Source organism: Sceloporus occidentalis, unplaced genomic scaffold, assembly GCF_023333645.1.
Source record: "Sceloporus occidentalis isolate IW3139 unplaced genomic scaffold, rSceOcc1.0.p SCAF_16, whole genome shotgun sequence".
Classification (NCBI taxonomy): domain Eukaryota; kingdom Metazoa; phylum Chordata; class Lepidosauria; order Squamata; family Phrynosomatidae; genus Sceloporus; species Sceloporus occidentalis.
The window spans coordinates 11,430,207-11,454,120 of record NW_028316996.1 but is presented as its reverse complement, the minus strand read 5'-3'; the positions used below and the strand labels follow the sequence as shown (position 1 = coordinate 11,454,120).

The 23,914-nt window shown below is 39.2% G+C and overlaps 1 protein-coding gene across 1 annotated transcript in view; it reads right to left on the bottom strand.

Annotated features, from left to right (window-relative positions):
* The window catches only part of LOC149303034 (multiple C2 and transmembrane domain-containing protein 1-like), a 196,687-nt gene that overhangs the window by 11,356 nt on the left and 161,417 nt on the right, over window positions 1-23,914 (bottom strand). The window contains exon 16 of the mRNA XM_089481753.1: window positions 16,832-16,885. Within this exon, the coding sequence (XP_089337879.1) occupies window positions 16,832-16,885 (54 nt within the window). The remainder of the gene's footprint in view (window positions 1-16,831; window positions 16,886-23,914) is intronic.

Here is a 23,914-nt window from a genome sequence, read left to right as displayed (position 1 = left end):
AATTATGTGACTTCACTTTATTTTCACTGCTTTATTATAATTCTCTAGATTTTTGCTCTTATGTTAACAACTTGTTTTAATTTGAACCGTATAAAGAGCTACATAATTGTTGAAGCTGTATATAAATACAATATACTTATATTTCTTTTACAGAGGTATACAAATACAATAATTATTTGGCATAAGGAATGACTTATCCATGTGGGACTTGGAGAGACAAATGACAGCCTCTGCTTCAAGCTTCTATGGTCCAAAAAGTTGGTCAAGGATGAGTCAAAATGCTTATTATTATAAGCTAGAAATAGCATTGTTTTCTGCATTATTGTTTACAAAAGTTTATAAAAGATTAATAATTTGTATTTGTTTATTAAAAGAAACTTGTATGTTCAAATGTAATAGCACGTCCCAACAATTCCATTGTAAAGACCTGCTAGAAGTGCAGTGTCAGAAGGCAAAGGTATTTGGAATTAAGTCATCTTTATTTAAGCAGAAATGTAATGCGATCCACTGGTGAGAAAAGCACACATTGGACGGCTAGGATACAGGGGAGGGCTGGCACCTTCTGGCTCAGGGGTCATTCCTCCCACCCCACACCATAACTAGCACACACACTAACACACACACTCACTCCAGCACATGGACACAAACTCATTTACTCTAACATTTAGACATACATACACTCACTCCAACACACAGACTCACTCTAAAATAAAGATATATACACGTTTACCGTAACACATACATACACACCTTCTAGTTGCACAGAGCCTGAACTTGTATTCAGCACACCTTGTAAGTTATCATGCTACTCCCCTGGGGTCATTTAATGGCGTGATTCCCACTAAGTGGAAACACCCTCAAATTACTATCACAATTATTACATTACTTTTGTATTTCATGAGTTTCGTAGCTCCAGTACAACAAAAAATTAAAAATGTGATAAAGGAATGATGTAAGCTGACAATAGCAGTGCCAATTTAACATAAATTATATAAATTATGCATAAATATAAACAGTTCATGTTAGGTATGGAAATAGGTACCACTTGCATTCAGTAACAGGATGGGAATATATGTAGACCAAGGACAGAGAGCCTGGCAAGCCTCAGACACGCTCAACAATAAATTACCATGAATTCAAATCATCTTTATTAGTGTAACCCCAGCCATTGGCACAAAAGCTACATTGGCACCACTGAGCACCATCTGGCAGCTTGAAGCACTACGCTGCGGTGACACTCATAGATGACTGATCGGGTGGATCTGGAACCCTGGATTGTTTCACTGCATTCACACAGTGGAGAGAGCAGTAAAATAAAGCTAGGTAATGAGCCTTAATGTCTACAAATGCAGGGAGAACGCCTGAACTGAACATTCCAGTGACTCCATACTCTGAATATTACTGGAACGAAAAAAAGAGAAGAAGACGTGTATAATACTAGAATGACAGGATAAATCAAACAGTGATATCATCACCAATAGATTCAGTACACACTGAAACACATCACCCACATATCATAATGCACTATATATATATATATATATATATATATATATTCCAGAATAATACTCTCTGTTCAATTTAATTGGGGCAGCTACAATTTGACATACAATGAAAGAATAAGTGAAATAAATGGTAACACGGGTCTTGCTTACTGTACGATCTACACGTGAGAATGATTAAAGGGGAACAACTGGGGTAATGCGCATGTGAACCCCAAAGGAGGCTTTCTGGCATTCAGAGTTCATCTGAGCTCATATGAATCAGTCATTCATTATTTCTGCCACATAACATTGTTCCCCATGATAGGAAAATCTATGTTTGTTTCTTTAGCCAAACATGCAATACACCTGTAATTGGTCGAACGGCTCCGTTAACCCCTGAGTGATGGACAGCGGGAGCTATGCGCTGCTCTTGCCTCCTCTGGCATTTCCAGGGTTTTGTTTCTGGGCAGTACGGTTAAATAAGACGGATTCATTTATGTTCAAATTCACATCACACTGAGAGATCAATTGGGCTGCTTGCAGTAGCCCTGGTCTTCAAAGTGGATTAAGGCTCTGCTCACAGCTTGCTTTACTGCAACCTTTTTCGTTTTTTTATTTCTCCTTTAACGATCAATTTCCTTTTTTCAGATGTATTTTGCCTGGTCTCCGGTGCTTGTGCTACCAGCACAATGTATACACATATGCTATTAATAACTGACTTTCCAACCACCAGCAAATTAACTAAAACACTTTTTTTTAAAAGAAAATGTATGAATATGTAAATTATTTGACTATGCACCAAAAAGCTGACAACGTGCATTTCATTGCAAGATCAATATAAAATATCTTTATTTTAGCCTCTTCACAGTTCTTGGCGTTAACATGAATAATAAAATCCCTCCTGACATAAGGATAGCATCTGTAATGAGAAATAGTCGTGTTTTCCAGGTCACCGTCATTAGGACACAGTAGGTTATATTACTGAGAGATGAAGGGGCAGAGCTATAGATAGATTCCATAATTTGACATTATAAATCCCCCCTCTCATGCAGAAGTAGGTCACAGGGGCTGCACGATTTACCTTCGCTAAACACGAACCTAGGGAAATAGTTTGAAAAAAACCTTCTACTCGCCGGCGCTGGTGAACAGATTCAATAGAGGTTCTCATCTCTAGCTCTTGGCAGAACGTTTTTGTATTTATTGTGCGGTAAATAAAGCCTAAATGCTTTTGTAGCTCTGTTTGCAATCTATCTACCCATTCACAGCCCAATAACAGCAGGGAATAAAAGCTGCCATCATCTAATGTCTTTTTCCTCCTCTGTGTGTCTCTCTCCCAAAGATTTCATTATTTTTCAACTGGATCTGCGCACGCTGTCATATCTAGGGCACCACAATACTAAATAAACAAGGAGATAGGATTCTACAATACTTTATCACGAAAGGGGAAAAAAATGGTTTCATCAGAAACAATGGAGGGCTGAAAGGTGGACTTGAGCGTACCGTGCTATTCAATCCGTTTCGAAAAGGAAGCTTGAATCAGAAGCAAAAAACATAACCTCCCTCTTGGAAAATGATCTGCACTTTTCCATTTCTGACAGTTAGAGATTACATACAGTAAGACTTCAGAGACATTCTAGTTTGTCACAGACGGGATACTTACATAGATTCCCATCCCGCTAAACCAATCATAGACTTTTCAAACAGCATCGAAAAGCAGCCTGCCGCTCACAGCATTGTCTGCAATGCTTGTTAAATATTTGCGGAAATTCTGTATTCATGAGCCTGTGCGTTTCCTTACTTAGAACTGTTTCAAAGTATAATCGAAACAATTTATTCCCATCATATAATCATGTATTTTAACATCAAATTTAAGTTAACTATTGTTGATCTTTTTCAGTAATAAAATACTAAATTGCATTTACTAAGCCCTTTGGTGGAACTTTTGTTCACTCTAAGGTGGGTCAGAATGGGAACAGTTGGGAAAGAAAGCAGAAACTGGAAAGTAGAAGAAAAACATAATGGGGTGGTCTATAGGGGAAAACCATAATAGGTTGGGAAGCAGGAGGAAACATATTGAAAAGGGGAGCAGTAGGAAAACAATAGGATGAAAACCTAATGGGGTGGGGAGCAGAAAGGTAATCTAATGGGGTTGGGAGTAGGAGGAACACATAATGGCGATGGGGAGCACCATAAACTCAATGTAAGTAGTGAGCATGAGAGAGGCTTATAAGGAAGATTGAGGAAGGTGGGGATGAAGTATGGTTCCTTACACCATCAATTGCCGTGTGCTAACAGACATGATAGCTTACTGTAACCTAAAACACTGATTTTTTTTTCCTAAAGGATCATTTTATCATGCCCACCGTACCACTTGGTGGTTCTCCCCTTCCTGCATGATTTGAAAAGCACTTTTATACACTTCTCTTCTTTATGCTGATTTATAACACTGCATTTTAACAGCATTGGTTGCTTTGTTTCTTTAAATCTCCATTGTGCATCCCATCTGCTCCCAACACACTTCTTCACCCCTTTCGTAATTGTCTAGAATGCCATGATTTGGAAAGACTAAATGGCTTATGTCCCCTTTTATTTCTGGCCTTTATTTTTTGAATCTGGAATATGTGAAAGTATAGGGAAGCGTTAGCTACCGCTACATAGGCCAATTAAGTTGGGGATTGGCTTTGCATGCATCTATTGTGTCACAGAATGTATTACCAAAGCAGGGCCAGACTGGTAAGAAAAAGTGGCCCTGATGCTTCAGGGCAAGCAGCCGCTAAATGATGATTTGCGCCCAAACCGGAGTAAAGGTACTCATGCAGTTCTCTCAGCCACTGGGCCACTGGGCATTTGCCCGCTGTGCCAGATGGTCCGAGCTGGCCTGCCAGAGAGAAATATATCACATTTTTATGTGTTTGTTTCCCTCTATTGCAATATATGGCAGAATACTGATACAAACAGAAATTAGTTTATTTTGGGTAATATAAACTTTTCCCTATTCTGCCTGTTTTGTAGATACACTGAGGCAGATGCTATACTAGACCATTGATAATTGTGGTTGCACAGACATAGAATTTGTAGAATAAAAAGTCAGGAAGTGACCTATTTAAACTATAATGAACTAAGTTGCATTGGATGTGGCTTGTATATTAAAAGGTTAATAAGAGATTGTAATTAACTGAGATGTATTGTGTGCCATGAATGTGATCAATCTATTTGTTCATATATTCAGTGTAGGAGAAAGGTCAGAACTGGGGCAACCACACAGATAGGATTTTCATTCCTCTGTACTTAAAAATGAATTTTCAAAGTATATTTTTTAATATTATCTTATTAAACACTCTCCTAGGTTTACTAGTAAGTCATAGCCTACGGCAGAGAATGTACTCAGGAATACAATTCGCTTGCACTATTACAAATCCGCCAGCTATCTGTTTATTTTCAAGCTCACTCAGCTATCACTAATGTGATTTAAATATCAATGTCAAGTGTGGGAAAATATCATTTTAACAAAACTGTGTATATCATACAAAGTTCAAAGGTCAGAGAGGCTAAACAGTCATGGCCAGAACTATGAAATAAAGTCCTAATGTTACAATATTTGCATTTGAAGAAATAGGCAAAATCCATTTTATTACTATTAGTTTTGAAACTTTAAGATTTCGAAAAAGTTCTTAAGATAATGTGTTACAGCGAATGCCAAAACATAGATATTTCAAATGAACAGTAATTGACAATAAAAGTAATAGTGTTTTTTAAGCTTAGAATACAGGGATTGTATTGAATGGATTGAAGGAACCAAAAACATTAATAAGTATTAACTTATAAATAAAATAATACTAATACTATTAGCCAGCTTTTAAGCAACACAGGCTATGTCCCATTTTCTGTCTTTTCTAATTAGCATAGCATAGGGAACCCAGACTGCTCCCTATTTTACGGGAGTGCTATTGAGACGGCCATGCATGTAGTTGGGGCTGGCCCTGCATGAGGAGGGGACACATGGCAGTGGTTTGCCTGTAAGGGGCCCGTACAGCCAAAAGAGCATTTTGTGAGGTCAGGCACTGATGTTGGATGAGAAGGCCTGGCTGGCAATCCACATTCCAATAGATCCCAAAAGATGTTGGATTGGGTTGACGTCAGAGCTTTGTACAGGTCACTCAAGTTCTTCCACACCAAACTCATCCAGCCATGTCTTTATGGACCTGTCTTTGTGGACTGGGGCACAGTCATGCTGGAATAGGAAAGGCCCTTCCCCAAAGTTTAATTTTATTAGGAATTGTTAGCAGTGGGTATGGTTAAAAAACGTAAACCCAATAATTAGGGGTGATGTCCACATCCTTTTTACAATTGTAGTGCATTATTCTTTTTTTAAGTTAAGAGTTCTTTTTCACTTTTTTCACGAAATCAAAGTGTTCTAAGTTTGTGCGGCAAAGCAGAAGTGTGGGTTGTGTAATGGAACATTTCATTTACAAGTGGAGATGCCTTCTTGCTAATAAAGCCTCCTGTGCTTGCTCACATTTAAGTTGGACTTGGTATCAGAAAACTAAGCCAATACTCGCTTGGGGTCATGAGCAGCTGGTTTGGATTCTGGCTTCAGTTGGTTGGTTTCTGTTTTTTTGTAGCTGAGAGGTGACATGGGCAGTGGGTCTGGAGCCAGGGAGGTTCAACTTGGCAGTAGGCAGTGAAAGTGATGTGCCAAGAGCAAAGAGTGCCCAGTCATTTGAAAAAATCACAATAATAATCCTTATCTGCTTCTGAATACCACTACACTCCTACCATTTTATTTATATTCTACTGTATGTAATACTATTAAAATTTCACTTCTGGCATTTCAATTATTACTTTTTGAAGTCCTTCTGAAATGCTACTGTTTATTGACAATTGGAATACACCAAAAAATATAAAATAGATGCCATTATATATAAAAAAATATCAAAATAAAAATATATTTGAAAACAGATAACAGTGATGACTATTTATAAAATAACTTTAAGTGAAACATTAACAATTATAAAACATAAAATGTTTTTGATAAGTTTTACGTATTTTTTCTCTCAGTTGGGGAACCTCAAGGCTCAGTTCTAGGACCTCTTCTGTGCTCTTTTACACTACCTCACTTGGCAAACTCATCTTATCCTTTGGCTTTCAATCAGTGGCGTCGGCAGGGGGGGCAGAGGGGGCCATGGCCCCCCCACAGCATGCTGTGCCCCCCCGTGTGCCCCCCCAATTGAAACACCGTTTTTTTTTTAAATAGACGCGGAGGAGAGAGAGAGGCGCCGAACGGTCGCTGAGGAATACGTTTTCAGAAACCGTTCGGCGCTTCTCACTCTTCTCCGCGAGACCTCTGCCTTGGTCGCGGTGCCGGCATTTCATGCTGAGCGCCGGTATATGACGTCATATACCAGCGCTCAACAGTGAAGCCGCGCACACCGCGGCAGAACAGGAAGGGAGAGGCCTCGCGATCCCACCGAAGGACTTCAACAAGGACAGTGAACTTCAAAGGGGGAGAGGGTAGAAAGTGAGGAGGGGGTAGATAGGGAGGGAGAGGGGGTAGGCAGGGAGGGAGAAGGGAATGAGACAGGATAGATAGGGAGAGGGGGTATATAGGAAGAAAGGAGGGTGGCAAGAATATTGAAATAAAGAGTCAGAGAGAGAGAATGAATGGATTAATGTGTGGATGCATTAATGAATATGTGTAAATAATTTGTGTGAAAGAATAAATGATTGTGTGAATGAAAGTGAGTGACTGTAAAAGTGTTTGTGTGAATCATAGGTGTATTATTGTAATTGTCAAAAAAGCAAAGATGGAACAGGTAGCGTGTTTAGGGGACAAAGATGGCGTAGGCTCAGCTGTTTGGGGACAAAGTTGACTCATGCTGGGCTGTTTGGCGTGTAATTTGGGTGCTGGTCGGGTTCTTTGTGGGCAATGTGGACGCCAGGGTTGGCTTTGGGGTGTGCGACCTGTGATCTATGCCTGTAATTTAGGGGGTTTTATCTATACCTTTAATTCAGAGTTTATATGTGAATTCCAATTCATATATACCTGCAAAGCTGGGTTTTGTGTCATTCTGTGGATCTGTATCTGCTATGTTTTCATACATTATTTATGTTTACCTGCAAATATAGGATTTGTATGTCTTATTCAATTGATCAATACATGGAGTGCTGTTTCCATGTGTTTATTTGATCTATACCTTCAGTGCTGAGTTTATATGTGATTTCCAGTTGATCTATACCTGGTGTGTGTTCTGTTGTTTTATACCTGCAATGCTATGTTTCCATACATTATTTATGTATACCTGCAAATACAAGGGTTTTTTTTTGTCTTATTCAGTTGCATGTGCTGTTTCCATGTGTTGTTTATTTGATCTATACCTGAACTACAGGGTGTAAGTAAAAGAGCGGTATGGTTTAGTGAATGAGGGGGACAAAGGGATGAGTACAGGGGAGAGGACCTTTCAATGTCATGGTGCAGTCAGAAGGACTGACTCTCACCGTCTTCCCCTGATCTGCAGTCAGTACGGCAATTTTTTTTTTTTGATGTGGTAGCGGAGGGAGTGATTGCATGCAAGGGAGCATTGAGTGGGGCCCAAGGAAATGCTTGGGTAGGGTCCAATTTTTTCACTATAAAATATATTGGCAACAGGGTCTAATATTTATTTATATATATTGGCAGCAGGGGCAAATATTTATATATATATTGGCAGCAGGGGTAAATATATATATATATATATATTGACAGCAGGGGCAAATATTTATATATTGGCAGCATGTTTTAATATTTATATATATTGGCAGCAGGGTCTAATATTAATATATATCGGCAGCAGGGTATAATATAAGTATATATCGGAAGCAGGGTGTAATATTTCTATATATCGGCAGCAGGGTCTAATATTTATATATATATATTGGCAGCAGGGGCTAATATTAAAGAATGAAAAATAACTGCCAGTTCAGCTGTTATTTGAAAATCATATTTCAATCACTTCAAAGAGATAAGTACATATGATGTAGTTAAAAATGCACGTCTAACGCATATATATATATATATATATATATATATATATATATATAGTATATGTACCATTTTATAATTGGCCCCCCTACTTTGGTCCCTTGTCCCCCATGTGCCCCCCCTAAATATGAAATCTGGAGACGCCACTGCTTTCAATACCATTGGTATGCTGATGACACCTATCCTATCCTTTATTAAATAAAAAACATCTTTTGCCATAATTATGCAGTAATGAGACAACTTTCATAGTGCCTAGTTAAAATAGTGACAATAAATTAAACTGCTATAGGATGTTGAACTCTCGTCTTTAAAGCCAGTGATGAATAGACTGCAATGACTGTTGAGTATAGGACAGGGGCGTAACTAGAAACCTCAGGGCCCTGGTGCGAGAATCTGTTAAGGGCCCCCCCCACCCACAACCCATCTATTCCCTTCTCACAATCTCCCCTCTCCCTCCCTACCCCCCCTTCTCACGATCTACCCTCTCCCTCCCTACCCCCCTTCACACGATCTACCCCCTCCCTCCCTACCCCCCCTTCTCACGATCTACCCTCTCCCTCCCTACCCCCTCTGGGCAGCGCTGAGGCAGGCGGCGACGGCGGCAGCAGCGGCGGGGAGCAGAGGCATCCTGGATTTATGTCAGTCAAGGGGGCCCAAGAGTTGCCGAGCGGTCGTTTTCAGCAACCGCTCGGCACCCCCTGGGGCCCCCTGACTGGCAGAACTCCAGGGCACGGTCGCAGTCGCGACCCCTGCGACCCCGGTAGTTTCACCACTGGTATAGGACCTTATTATTATACCAACAAACTTTCCAGGACAGATGACCTGGAACTTTCCCGCTTCTGGAGAAATGAGGTTAGTTCTGCATGAGACAAAGCTTTCCAGGCATAGTGGAGGGCTAGCCACACAAAGGAGTGGGGCTAGTCCCAAGCAGTATTGAGTGAGTGGGGTTTGAGCATGACTAAACGCAGGTCCCCCTGCCCAGAGAAAGACAGAAGTTGCCCAGAGACCAAACACAAGAAGTTCCCAGGAATGCTTATTTTCTCTGCCTTCTCCCACACAATGACATTTTTGCCTGGGAGAGACCTTGCTGATACCTTGTGTCTTGTTGCTGTGCTCAGTCTTGGCAAGTTGTATGACTTTTGACATTTGAAAACTTTGTTAGTGCATTTGGTTGTTCCTCACCCAGTTTTAGTTTAGTTATTGTGTTTTAACCTACATATTAAATTGAAGATTATTAACAGCTGTTTGGTATAATTGATTAATCGTACACCTATCTATATGTCTACAAAATCCCTGACTTTGTGCAAGTGTGGAAGAATTGATGCTGTTTTGAAGGGGAGGGGAGGTCACACCAAATATTGATTTGATTTAGATTTTTCTTCTGTTTACATGTATATTTTGTAAAGCATTCCTACCTTACACCTGCCTAAAACTTTTGCGTATTACTGCACACACGCACCTATATATTACCTATATATATGCTTGTCTTTTAAAATCTCCATTATTTGACGCATAGAACTAAAGAATTTAACACCAGATAAGATCTATCCGGTCCATCGAGTCTGCCTGTTTTTCCTGCTGTAAAGAATTAATTAGTGTTTGGTCTTGTTATGGTAGCTTTATGCCTATGCCATGCATATTTAAATTCCCTTAATGTATTAAGCTTTACCACTTCTGTTGGGAGGCTGTTTCTCTTGTCTTTTACTCCCTCGGTAAAGCAAATATTACGGCTTACTGTGCCGTTACATGGCCTCATGGTAATAATGTGGCTGCCAACACAGTGTGCTAGCAGCTATAAGGAAGAGCCCAGGGCAAAGTTCAAGGGTTAGGTGAGTGAGGTGGTAGTTGTGATGGATTGAGTTGTGGTGGATTGAGTGTGTTTTAGAGTTAGTGTATAGTGTGTGTGTGCTTGTGCATATGTTTTACCTGGGGGTGGGCAGGAGACTAGGAGGACCACTCAGCTGTACCTGCCCCGGAGGTCAGAAAGTATCAGCCCTCCCCTGTTACCTCGTGTACTTTGTTAAATCCTTTGCAAACTAGATAAATAGATATAATTCCTAAACTCCATACGGGGGTATAATCACTCACAAGTCCTGTTCAATTCAAATGTACTGATAATTCTTCTCATATACATACATATTAATGTCATTAATAGTCTTTTACTTCATTCCTTAAGTTGGCCTTGTGAGGACAGATAGTTAATAGAGATGCGCAACAAAGAAAATACATTACACATTTACAATATGTAAGGAGGTATGTTATTTAAAATGTTCTCCCCTCAAGCTTTTTCAAGTTTTTCGTATAGGACTGACCTTCTCTGAGAAAGGGACGCTCTGTAGGGTCACGTAGCGTGACATTACATGGCCCTGATATGGTTTTATAGGGGTATGCTGGTCTGCCCACATGAGATCTGCTCCCCATTTCTCATGTTTCTTTCTTGAAGCCCTAAACCAGATTTGTAAAGAAAGCGCCATCCTATTGCTTTAGTCCTTTTAAGAAGGCTTTTAATACTAATTGAATTCACTATTTAATTTTAGAAACAAATGTGTACAACAAAATGTACACATATCATACGCGGTAATTGTATTTATGTTTGAAACAGCAGTTCGGACTCTGTCGGCGCGAGTGTTATTTCTGCGAGCCTGCCACTATACTGGGTTTAGGCACGATTGGCTCGCTTATGCAGCTTTTACTTCCCAAAAGTCTATGGTTCTATGCACAAAAATGTCAAAACCTGTTTGTGATTATCAAAGGAGCCTGACTAGCGAATAATTATATAGCCCATGCTCCCGCTAGGCTTCATTACTAAACCATTAGTAATCTGTATAGTGTAGTAACAATCTATTATTATAACTAATGGCTAAACGAATTCCGTACTTTGCAGTGTCCTGGCCTGCGAAATGTTCTGACCATAAAATACACGGTGCAGAACGTAGGAAAATATTAGCTTAGTCACATATCAATCAGCTTCTATGGAAATATGCTTATATGGACCTCATCAATAGCCACCGACTTTTTCTAGAGGAAAACTGACTAATATCTGCGCCAGCTTTATAGAAAGACACATTTTATAATCATTCAACAATCTGCTAAGTGGAAGCATCTGAGCAGGCTTATGGAAGGCCTACCAGGGGTTTTTGTAGAATGTAAAACAGGTGCTCTAGCTCTGTCATATAAAGCTGTATTTACCCCTGCGTCTAGAGGTTATAGGACTAATGGCTGCCTTGCGGTAATCAACCAAAGTCCAAGCAGTGGTCACAGTACAACATCTGGGACATATTTGCATACTTGCAACACAGGCTTCAACTTCAATTATGGAGAGGCTTTGGCACATTTATTAATCTTTTTTTTTTTTTACTTTTATCCCACTGAACAGTCCTCTGACCTAATTTTACTATTAACCCACTTGAGAAAACAGATGTAATGAAAATAAGAAAAAGCAATGTGGCCAAGTGATGGAGGGGTATGTTTCCTAGTTGCGGCATTTTGTAAGATTTAGCATTAGACAGTTAATAAAAGTCCACATTTTTGCTGGCGATGCGGAGTCTAAAGTGAAATTATTAGTGGCGTGGTGATAAGAATTAGCTGAGGGGAGAATTTAGGAGTCTCAAGGTATCCCCCTAGATTTTTGAGTCCCACCTATGTACTCAATTCCTTGAGATTAGTTTAGTTTATGACTCTTAGGTCCCTAGAAAGGTTCTCAGGCATGTCCTTATATTCTTACTAACATGCTTTGATGCTAAGGTAACCTACAGGTGTTGTGAGGGCAAGTGCTATGGGTATTATTATTATTATTATTATTATCTTTTATTTACATAGCACCAAAAATTTACGCAGCGCTTCTTACAATACATATATTCAAGGGGTATGACAAGACTAGAATTGACAGACAAACCAATACAGAGAGTCCTGCAAGCAAGCTTACAATCTTGAGGGTATTCCACGCTGCCTTAGTACAGCACTTAAAGGAATAGTGACATCCATATTTATGTGTTAATATGACCATTCAGTGCTACGAAAGCCAGCTCTCCACCCCAATTCTTTCAAGAGTTTTTCGGTTTAATGATTGTTGTGACAGTACAGACATGTCTTGGCAAGGTTCAAGCACTGGTAATATGGTGAGAATGCATTGGGAGAATTAAGAGCGTACAATAGGATCAGAAGTATGAAAAATGCCTCAGTCCATTTAGTGACCAGTAGAAAATTCAATAAGAATATTTTTATAGAAACATAAAACGTTAGTTCAATTGTTTAACACAAATGAGTAAAAGAAATACATGTCTATCTCTAAGAAGAGATAAAAAAATGCAGTTTTTCTATTACTCAAAAGTGTATTCTTGTTTTTTTTTTAAAAAAACCCAACAATTGAATCTGTTAAAGCCACAGGTCTTCTTTAAAACAGACCTGGGGGTAACATCGTGTATTGGCATATCGAGATGGAAAGGCCAAAGTCAAGGCATGTTGTTACAACACATCAATCTTGGTTATATTCTTGCCGATATGAAGCTCCATTCTGCGGTTCCATCACTAAGAAATGTATTTGCAAAGAATGTAGTCTCAATTTCAGTATACCCAAAGCTCCAACCAGAAAGGATAGCAATAAAATTGTGTCTGCCAACTCTGAGTAAGGGAAAGTGATTATTTTCCAAAAGCTCGGAGTTAAAATACAGCCAAGTTATCAGACTGACCTTTGCAATAAATCGTACAGTTATTGCCAGATATGAATGCTTATTACTCCTTAACATAAGAACCAGCACTCATATCTGCTGCTTTCCTTTATATAATATTTGATGCATCGGGGAGGGTGGAAAAAAACCCAAACATTCCTCCGAGATTTCTCATCCAATCTGTTGATTTCCAACTGTGAGCAACTAAATGCATCTGGGAGCTTAGGCTTCTGTCCTTATTGAAGTGTAAGTGCGTAAGGAAGATTGTTAAGGGGTAACAAATCACTGTGAATTTTTTTGACATTTCTAATGCGTTCTGCCAGAGAGTGAGTTCTTGCTGTGTTATTTAACTATACAACTCTACCAGAAGCAAAGGTCGGGGGTATAAATTAAGACACCGTTTTTTTTTTCTTCGTCCATTAGAAGCTATCTTTCCTTTAATAAAACATAATTCAGGAGCCAGCTGTCGTGGGGTAAAATATTTGGCAATCCTGAACGGTAAAATGAGAGGTTATGTCAAGTGTATGCGCGCTTCTGAATAATGTACTACCGACTCTTACCCCCGCTACACACCACAGAACATCTATGTTTCATAATTTGATTATGTATGATTAAGAATTAATGGAAACCTTTTCAAAAGCATTAGGTCAGTTACAGTAGGAAAATGTTATTGCTTACACACACACACACACATATTTCCCAGGGCGACTCTTCTAAACTGATAAAACCATTGACTCTTGACCAGTGGCCTCTTGCATGGTATCTTAGTTTGAGTCATTGTATATCTTGCCAAATGGCTTCCCACCTCCTTGTACATGATGGACCTCTGTAGCTGCAGCTTCTCCCTAGGTAAGTGTTTTGGTTGTTAAGATTTCATATTAGGGCCTACAGATATTTTATATTATGAGGTAATAGTTAAAATCCGCACTCGACTCAGTAAAGGATATTTTCAACAACTGGCAAGTATTTCCTTAACTGTAATGAGAACCAGTTAACAATTCATGACATACATTTTTTATGTCAGATTTTTCAATAAATTATTCCCTCTCTTTGCAAAGGCTACCATCACATAAAAAGAAGTGAGTTTTGAAGTAGGTTTTGCCCCACAAAGGAAGTAGGTTTTGCCCCACAAAAATGTGTTTCTAGGTCAGTATGTAGGACTCCCACAATCCAATCCACTTTTGGTGAGATTTACCAAGTAAAGCAATTTATCGAACATGATTGGAGTTTTAGGAATCCTGTGTGCTGTATGAGAAGCCACCCTGAGCAGTAAGTTTCATCAATTCTAGGCTGTAACAAGGGAGTACTTTATGGCAACTGAGAGATTAATACTGAAAGTTTATGCATTTTTGAAAATTATTATTGTTTAGGTCTTGAAAAGTCACAGATCTGTTAGCCCAGACTTTTAGAACTAAAGATGGTTTCAAAGGCCCTCAAGCCAAAATTTGCTTATATTGGGTATCTTTGACAAACTTCTCAAACATTAGTAGCACCATGGAATCTTCACAGTAAGGGCTGGAAAGCTATGGAGATGGTGCCTGCAACTTCTGTGGAGGCTTTTAAGAATAAAATGTCCTTGCTTTTTCGTCAAGGTATTCAGGGTTATTTATAGTAATTGAAAAAGTTATTAATCAAACTTGCTTTAATATAGGTATATATAAAATGATGTGGTATGCTGTAATTATTTTCGCGCTTCTCGGCAAAAGATGGCATGCATTTGAAAGAGTTCTGGATCACCTGGATCAGAAAAGGGTAGAACTTGATAATCTCATGTACTTTGTGTCTATTGTCAGCTTCAAAATAGTCCTCGCTTTTGGTGGTCAGTGGTCTCCAAGCAGGTATTTTTTGTGTAACATGACAACCTGCTTACATTCCAATCAACTGGACATTTTCCCCCAGATAGGATGTAGCCTGTCATTGACAGGCTTGTCTTTTCATGACCTGATCATCTAATTTTAACCATTGTTTTATTGTTCCACTGTATTCTGTAGTTTCAATAAAACTACTAATACTTCTAATAATAAAACCACTACATTGTATTTATGGACAGTAGAGATTGTCCATTTTATGGATTAGAATAACGTATTTAGTTCTTCCTTATCTCAGCAACATCCTTATTTATTTGGTTGAGTCAGTTGATCTCAGCTTTTAGAATCTTTAGTTGTATAGGAAGAGGTTAATAATGAAATACGATTTAAAAAGAGCATGCATCTCAAAGCAATTTTAACAAAAAAGGGGCTTGCTAAAAAACATGTTTTCGGCCCTTTTATGAATATAAGTAAGAGTCTTTTCAAGAGTTTAATTGTAACTTTTCATCTTTTGAAGGTTCCTAGAGAGACCAGAAGATTTCAGGTATTGTAAAATTGCAGACAGTTTCAGACCTTTATCACTTCGCTCTTGTGTACGGCAAAGTAGTCCCGCTAGCAAAATCCATTGCTTTTGTGGTACAAGGTCACTCTAATTTCATCCCTCTGGTTTTCATATTCCCACAAGGACAACCAATCCAAGTGCTATCATATCCTGACACAATGAATTGTGGAAACAAGCCTGTATTTCTCTCTCCTTTTTTTCACTGTGTTTGAACTGAACACAAAAGACACAAAGCCAAAATTTTAACCCTTATGATGACAGCCTAACATACAAAAGTATCTCAGAAGGGGCTTCAGCCGAATACAGTCTCCCATACGGCCTACTACACAATAAAGTATAAAAGAGTATGATGAATCTGTGAAAGTGTCCACTGAAGTATTAAACATTTTAAGTGTCATCGGCTTGCATACTTCCTCTTGAACTGGCAGGGTTAATGCACCAGCTAACGTGGTAAGGATCACAATGCTATTCCAGAATACCAAATACAATCATCACGTCAATGCTTTGATGTCATAATGTTGCCCTCTGCTGTCCAGACACATTAGCAAGTATAAAATGTAGTTTTATATAGTTTTATGGTTTTATATAGTAGTTTTTTATAGTTTTACTGACATGTTGCCTTTGGGATGTTTTAAGATTAAAAACCAATTAATCTCTAGGAAAAATATATGTAGGGCCATATTATGTTTCCTGTTTAAAATAACACCATTTAGTTCGGCTCCTAATCCTCTCGGGACTAATTTAGATCATTTAGAGCTACGAAAACAGAAGAAATATATTTATATGTCGCAAAATCCAAAACCCAGTGTTCTTGGTCATTGCACAGCACGTAGACCTTTGACTATGTCCCTCACCCCCTACCAAAACCGCTTAATTTATTTTTACATTATGAATACCATATGGTTATAAGGCCGTATGCTCAGCTGTTTATTATTGCTGTTATCACCAAATTCATTTTTATTCTAAGCAGAGACTGATTTGTTACCCTCAAGATCAAGTTGTGTCCTTCATGAATAGTTGACAGAGCGGCCAACTTCAAAAGAGCTATCAAGTTCTAGACAAGCTGAATTATATTTGTCCCTGGCAGACAAAAAAAATATTTGACCCAGCTCTGGACAAAAAAGAAGAGGATTTATAGCCTTCTTGTAACATACAGCAGCATTGTTAGGATGATAAACAGTCTGTTCAGTTTTCTAGGCCTAAACATCGTCTTTTTTCCCCACTTTCTGTGTAAAAACAGTGTCATACCTTTTTTATCCCACAGGTACCCAAGTGTTCAGAGGGATAATTACCTTGTCATCTTTTTCATCCTCCTCTTCCTCGTCCTCTAACATGTCATCCACTACCTGCAGACAAAAAGAGCAGAATGTTACTATTTCCCAAAGAAGCCTGTGTTGCTCAATTTAAAATTGAAATAAATCTAGTGTACTAAAATCTAAAACTCCAGATAAAAATGAAGTAGCTCATTATCCTTGGTAGTCCACCCCAGCAACACATATTTCACAACTGTAAGGTAGCACTAAAAGTTCACTCATACATCCAATATGGTAAAAAGCAAACATCAGTACCTGCTATTACGGATAAGAGAGGCCACTTTAGTGAAGAAGAATGTGCAGCAATTTCAGTTTAGTCTTTTATCTCACAATAATATCATAATGAGGCGATCATCATGGATGGTGGCCTTACCGTTTTCTAAAAGAGTACAGAATATTTTAACTGAGTCTTAGGATACGAGGACCGAAGTCTGCTGACTTGAGGCCCACGACCATCTTTTAAAAGTGCTTTATAATATTATTTTTTTAGGAAGTGGCTAAAAATGTTAATTATATCTAAATAAATATCTACCGTTTAAAGGGTACTTTATGCAGTATAGGTTATCACGCTTTATCGTGTATCTTCTTCGCTCCACAATATATATGAGTTGTTATGAAAAATATAGCATTTTTATCTCAGTACACTGCAGAGTTATGGTGACAGTATCTTTATAACGGTGACATTACAGCACAGATGTTCACATATGCGATAAGGAGGTAGAATGTATATGTGTGTTCTTCACCACGCAGCTGTACTACCAGGCAATAATAAAATGCAGAAGACAGTGGTGTTTAGTAACATTGCAGCTGGACACCTAAGCCCATTATAAAGCTTGTGTGACATTAATGTGTGTGTTTTACTTAACCCGTGTTGCACAGTTTACCACTGCTACGGCAAGAACAGTATACTGGCGTGGACAATTAAGTACCGTGATTGAAATATAAAATGGACTTGGTGGTACATTTGAAGATACCCAGCATATAGCATGAGTCTGGAAACTGTTAATTAAGGATTTCAGGTAATAGACATCCTTTTAGTCATTTCTCATATTGGTTTTCTACATCCCAAAATATATATATATATACCGTATTGGCTCGAATATAGGCCGCACTTTTTCCCCGCACTTTAAGTCTTTAAAGTGGGGGTGCAGCCTATATTCGGGGCCATGCAGTCCCGGGCGCCGGGCAGGCAGCGGGGTTAGGATACAGATCCCCCGCAGCGGAGACTGGCATCCGCTGAGTGCCGGCACCGGAAGCTGTATACGCATATTGCGTAGATGTCCCCCGCCGGCCCCGCAAGACACCCGGGAGTCTGCTCTGGTAAGTCAGGGGGGGGCAGAGTGGCAGCATATCTCGGGGGGGGGGGGCGTGACAGCATATCTCGGGGGGGGAGGAGGACAGTGGCAGCATATCTCGGGGGGGGAGGAGGACAGTGTCAGCATATCTCGGGGGGGAGGAGGACAGTGGCAGCATATCTCGGGGGGGGAGGAGGACAGTGGCAGCATATCTCGGGGGGGGACAGAGTGGGAGCATGTTTTTTTGTTGGTTTTTAAAGAAAAAAACTTTTTCTTTAAAAAAGCACCAAACTTTTAGGGTGCAGCCTATATACGGGGGCGGCCTATAGCCGAGCCAATACGGTATATAGATATATATGTATAATATATGCCACACCCCGATTGTGCACTGATGGGCCACTAAGTGATTAATTGGGCTGTCAGATGAATAGCTATAGGATGACAGTAAGGCATGGATAGAATCTCCTGTTCTACATCATTTATTTTTTTCTGTTTATAAAGCCGTGCATAGACAGAAAGCAAGACAGACTGACAAAGAACACGCACACAGTCAAACGATGGCGTAAGTGCACTTGTCCTTTTACTGCTGTTTTTATAAAGGAAGCGGTGTCTCTATATTACACATCCAAAGCTTCTTCTCGGAAATGTCTGAATACAAGTAATGTTCCTGCGAAAAAGTTTTTATTTCCATTGAAATATAGATAAAGCAAAATATACATTGCTTGGACAGAAAAGACGATTTAAAAAAAAATGGTGTAACTTTATATATCTTGGCTTTCCACAACACTTTGGTCACAAAATTGCGGTAATTGCTGTAGCAGCAAAAGTTTGAAACATTTGTCCCCATTCATTTTGTCGCTTTTGATTTGTTCCATCCAGATGCCTTTAATAGGGCACTATTTTTGACACTGGCTTTCAGCGCATGCTGAGAAGCTGGCAGAGTGTTCAGAGTCTTTCAAATCCTCATCCAGAGAGCTTTGTGGGTCCTGAACTGCAGGATAAATGCACGGGTTCACCTCTGAGTGATGGAGGTGTTTATCAAGGATACACGCTCTACATTATAATGTAGTCTGCCTGCGGTCCATCTTAAATGAGGTGAGAAGGTCAATTTAAACCACCTTTGAGGACCTTTAGGGATAAAATATATATATATATACGTGTAAAGGTAGTAAACGGTATGGCAGCCAGAGATGATCTCGTAGTTTGGCACAATAAAAAGTTAGGAGATACATTTATTTTTATCACAGAATGTGGAGCTTTTAGTAAATGTTTTCATTTATCATCAAATTCAGAAGCAAAGGGTCATCGGGGTGATGCAAAGACTTCAATAAATAGGGGAATTATTGAGTCACCTGTCAGGTCCCATACAGTTAAAGGATGTAGCAATTCTTCCAGCCATAATAACGTTGGGCAGGCTGGGAATGACCGTTTAAATTGTGGCTTATACACTTAGCACAGAGACAAAATAAAAATGGAATTTATGTATATAATTAACAACGGTGATTTTATATCTCAGGTTTGTACCAATTCCAGCTAAGCTGGTCTGGAAGGTTATAATTTTAGTGTTAAGGTCATGCTCGTTTTCTGTGACTCAGCTGACATCTGGAGAAAAAACAGACAACATAAAAAAATGCAAAATATCCTATTTAGTGCGGCCAGATCAAAACTGGACACCAGTAATTTCTACATGGGGCATGCCTCTAACAAGGGTAAATGTGTTTGTAAAATCATATGTCGACACAGGTAACTGAAATCCAGTGGAAGAATTTAGACTTAAATTAATTAAACAGAACCAATAACCTTTTTTTCAATGTAATTTTATATTTATAAAATATATTTATATATTGGGGGCACGCGAGAGAATTTTCAGAAAACTATTTACGTTAGATGACCATTAGATTTTTTTTCCCTTCGGTGTATGTCTGAACTGGCCAGGGTGTATTAAGCTTGTTGGCTTAGTCTGAGTGCCAAATGTGGAGGATCAGAGTTGTAGTCTGTCCCCATTTAAACAGTGGCAACCTTTTTAACCCTTTACCTTTTGAAACCCACTATTTACCTACATACATTTTGTCTCATTGCTAGACAGTATGTCTAATGAACAGTGTGCTCCATATCTTCTGCCTCTGTTTTTAATTGTATATAAAACTCATGGTACAGAGTTTCCAAAACGGTCCATAATAATAGATTTCTCTCATTTGTCCTTCTGTAGATTATTGTTATAGTCAAAATCCACTCCATTAATGACACAGGTAGACTTCTTGATAAGAGCAACATTATATTGGGTCTGTTGCATGCCTACCTTAAAAATACATATTTATTCTTACAACAGGATCATGGTTCATGTTATGTGGATAGTCTGTGTAACCAGCTTCCATTCTGGCATAAGCATTACTCAAGTATTACCCAATATTTTTTACAAAGAAACATAGAATTTGATGGTTGATAAGAACCATCTGGTCCATCTAGTCTGCCCATTTTTCCTGATCTAAGATTGAAATCAGTTCTTGATGTTGTCTTGGATTCAGGCTAGCTTTATGCCTATCCCATGCATGTTTCCCTCACTGTATTAAACTCTACCACTTCTGCTCGGAAAGCTGTTCTTCTTATCAACCTTCACAGTAAAGAAATACGTTCTTACTAGACTTGGGCGCCGGCCAACCCTACTTGTTCGTGTTCGTCTTCGTGGGGGAAAAAAATCTTCGTACTCCACGAATATTCGCCCGTTACTATGTTCGGCTCGGGTGAATATTCATGTACATTCTTCAGGTTCGTTTTTTCCCCTTTATGGGGAGAAGGGGTTAATATGGGGTTAACGAGGTACGCACTACGCAGCAGCTTTGGCGCCAGGATTTTAAATGTCCATATGAGCAACTCTATTGGTTGGCTGGCAGGGGCCTCCTCTGCCATCAACCAATGAAGTGCGACCGATAGAGTTGCTTGCACTGCCCTTTAACTCCTGACGGGGAACTTGGCCTGTCTCCCACGTTCCAAGAGTTAAAGGTCTTTAACTTCTGATGGCGAACCTATGGAGTCGGTCATGTGGCCCTTTAACTCCTGACACGGAACTTGGCCTGGGCTCCCCGCTCCAAGAGTTAAAGGTCTGTACGAGTGACTCTATTGGTCACCGGCAAGGAGCTCCTCTGCCATTGGTTGATGGCAGACAAACCTCCTGCCCGCGACCAATAGAGTCGCTCGTATAGACTTTTAAAATCCTGGTGCCGCAACTTGGCCGGGAGACACCACTGGTCTCCCCGCTCCAAGATTTAAAGGTCCGTACGAATGACCAATAGAGCCGCTCGTACGGACCTTTAACTCCTGACCGTGAACCTACAAATTTCCGCTCCCATTAACCCCTGCGATGCTGTGTAGATAAGGTAGGCTAGATGGGGAAAGGTCCAGGAAGATTAGTAAACGAAGACTAACAAGAAGATTCTTCGTGTTGTGTGTCTTTGTCTTCGCATAAGTTTTGCCGCCGCCATGTTCATATGTTCGGTATTCGGGCTGAACAACGAAAACGCATCCTTCGTGCTCATTTTCATGTTCGCCCGAATCCGAATGCACAAGTCTAGTTCTTACATTACATCTAAACCTTTAACTCTGAAGTTCTAGATTATGGCCTCTTGTTCTAGGATTTCTCCTCCTTATAAATAATCTTCCCTCCTGCACTCTTTTAAATCCCTTCATGCATTTAAGTGCTTCCATCACATCTTCTCTGTCTTTCTTTTCTGTCCTCTGAAATACCTGAGATGTTCCTAATGATTTTTATCCTGCAAACTATTCACCATTTAATGCGGCAATCTAGAACCTGACACAACGTGAAAAGATTTTCCCTTTTCCGTGAAATCTTCCGTCACCCTCCTAAAACTAGGAACTGTCTCCACCTGCTGGAATAAGCACTCAGCATAGATGGGTACGTTTACAGGATACAGCAAGCATCTCAGTGGAAACTTGACTACATAGACATACAAAGTAATGTTTTGAAAGCAAATCTGTTTTGCGGATTTGCCGTTAAATAATGTTTTCCTATAAGATGGCTAGAATCTAGTAATATTAATCAAACAAAGGAAGGGCACAGGGGAAATCAGGCAGATTTAATGCAAGCAGTTAAAAGTGACATGACCTTCTGTAATGTCACTTGTCACAGACTTATATGCCACATACTGGTAGCAGGTCTTGAAGGAAAGTGATGCTTGCTTCTGTTACCTGAATGTAAAACTAATAAAGATGACATTTTAAAATAAATAGACAACACAAAGATATTACATGTCAGCGCTTTTAGAGTCAAACAGAAGGTATTTAAAGGGGAAACAACACTTTACCATTGTCTGCTTAAATGAACGTATCCATGCATACACACATACATATTTTGAAAACGTGATATATTAAAAGGGAGCATTTTCACTTTAATTATATTAAAAGAAAATGCTGAGTATATATTTCACATTGTTTACATAGTCAAAATGTCCATGTCATGTGGGTACGTTTCACGAAAAGTAGCAATTTGCTTATTCACTAATAACAACGAGGACATAATGTAAGGAGTTTATCAAACATCTTGAGAACAGAGCTACACTCAATAAAAAGTGTAAGTCAGGAATTCACAGACACCCAAGATCCAGCAATTTCAGGATGGTTGGCAGTAATGTGAGCGTATTTTTCATGATATGAAAAAGACTGGTTACCTGGGTAGTTACCCTACCTTCTACGCAGTGGGGGTGGGGAGCATGCTTATCTAATGTCCACTTGGGGTTATTAATAACCTGAGCTGCACTGGGGTAGCCTAAATAAACCAGTCATTCCAGATTATGAGGCGTGTGTCATATACTTGGACTTGATCCAGAAAACCAAGGTCCATTTCTTCTAAAACAGAGGAATTTTTTTTACAATCTTCTTTGTATGACATAATGTATCTTCTTATGACATAAACATGTTTCTGTCTCCAGGTTTTGTTTTTAAAGTCGTCCCTTGAAATGGGAGATTAAAAGCACATTTGCAACTCAAACCCCCTAGATAATGGTGCAGAAAGGTTTTTCTTGAAACAGTGGGGATCATCCATCACGCAATTTAAAACAAAGCAGAAAGACGTTCCTGACCTGTGTACTTGACTGAACATACTCCATTATTACAGAGGACATGCAGTTCAGAGGACAATCTTGAATAATGAGTGTGTCTATTGCTGCCTTTTACTCCATCCATACCAGGCTTGGCTTGACAGTTTAAAGCAAGAGCACAGCACATTAGCTGCGCATACCTGTATCAACTGGGCTTTAATCACACATGCTCAGTATCCTACTCTGGGAAGCCATAAAATTGATGGCTGTAATAATGACATATTAAAACTATTCCAAGAAAAGTACAAAGTTCCTAAACGATATCGAAACTTTCCATGAAAAAAAACAAAGATAACATTAGTTATATTAATAAATGGCATTAAAAACTGCAACATGGCCTTTCCCAGATAATGGCCACCAACTAGCGCCAAGTTCATGTGAACAAGATAATATTAAACAGGACTTGTAGGGCTAAAATGGTCCTTGGACGCTTTCTGTATTTTTTTACTTTTTTATATATGTTTAAAAAAAAATAAAAAATAATAAAATAAAATGGTCATTGGAAGGTAGACACAGACCTTTCAACTTAAATTTAACAGAAAATGTGACTTTTGTATAGTATTATGCCTGCCTAAAAATATTATCCAATATTCCAATAAGGTTTTCAACTAAAGCAGCACATTGGTAGGCATGGTAGGTGCCCCCTCTAAAGTACT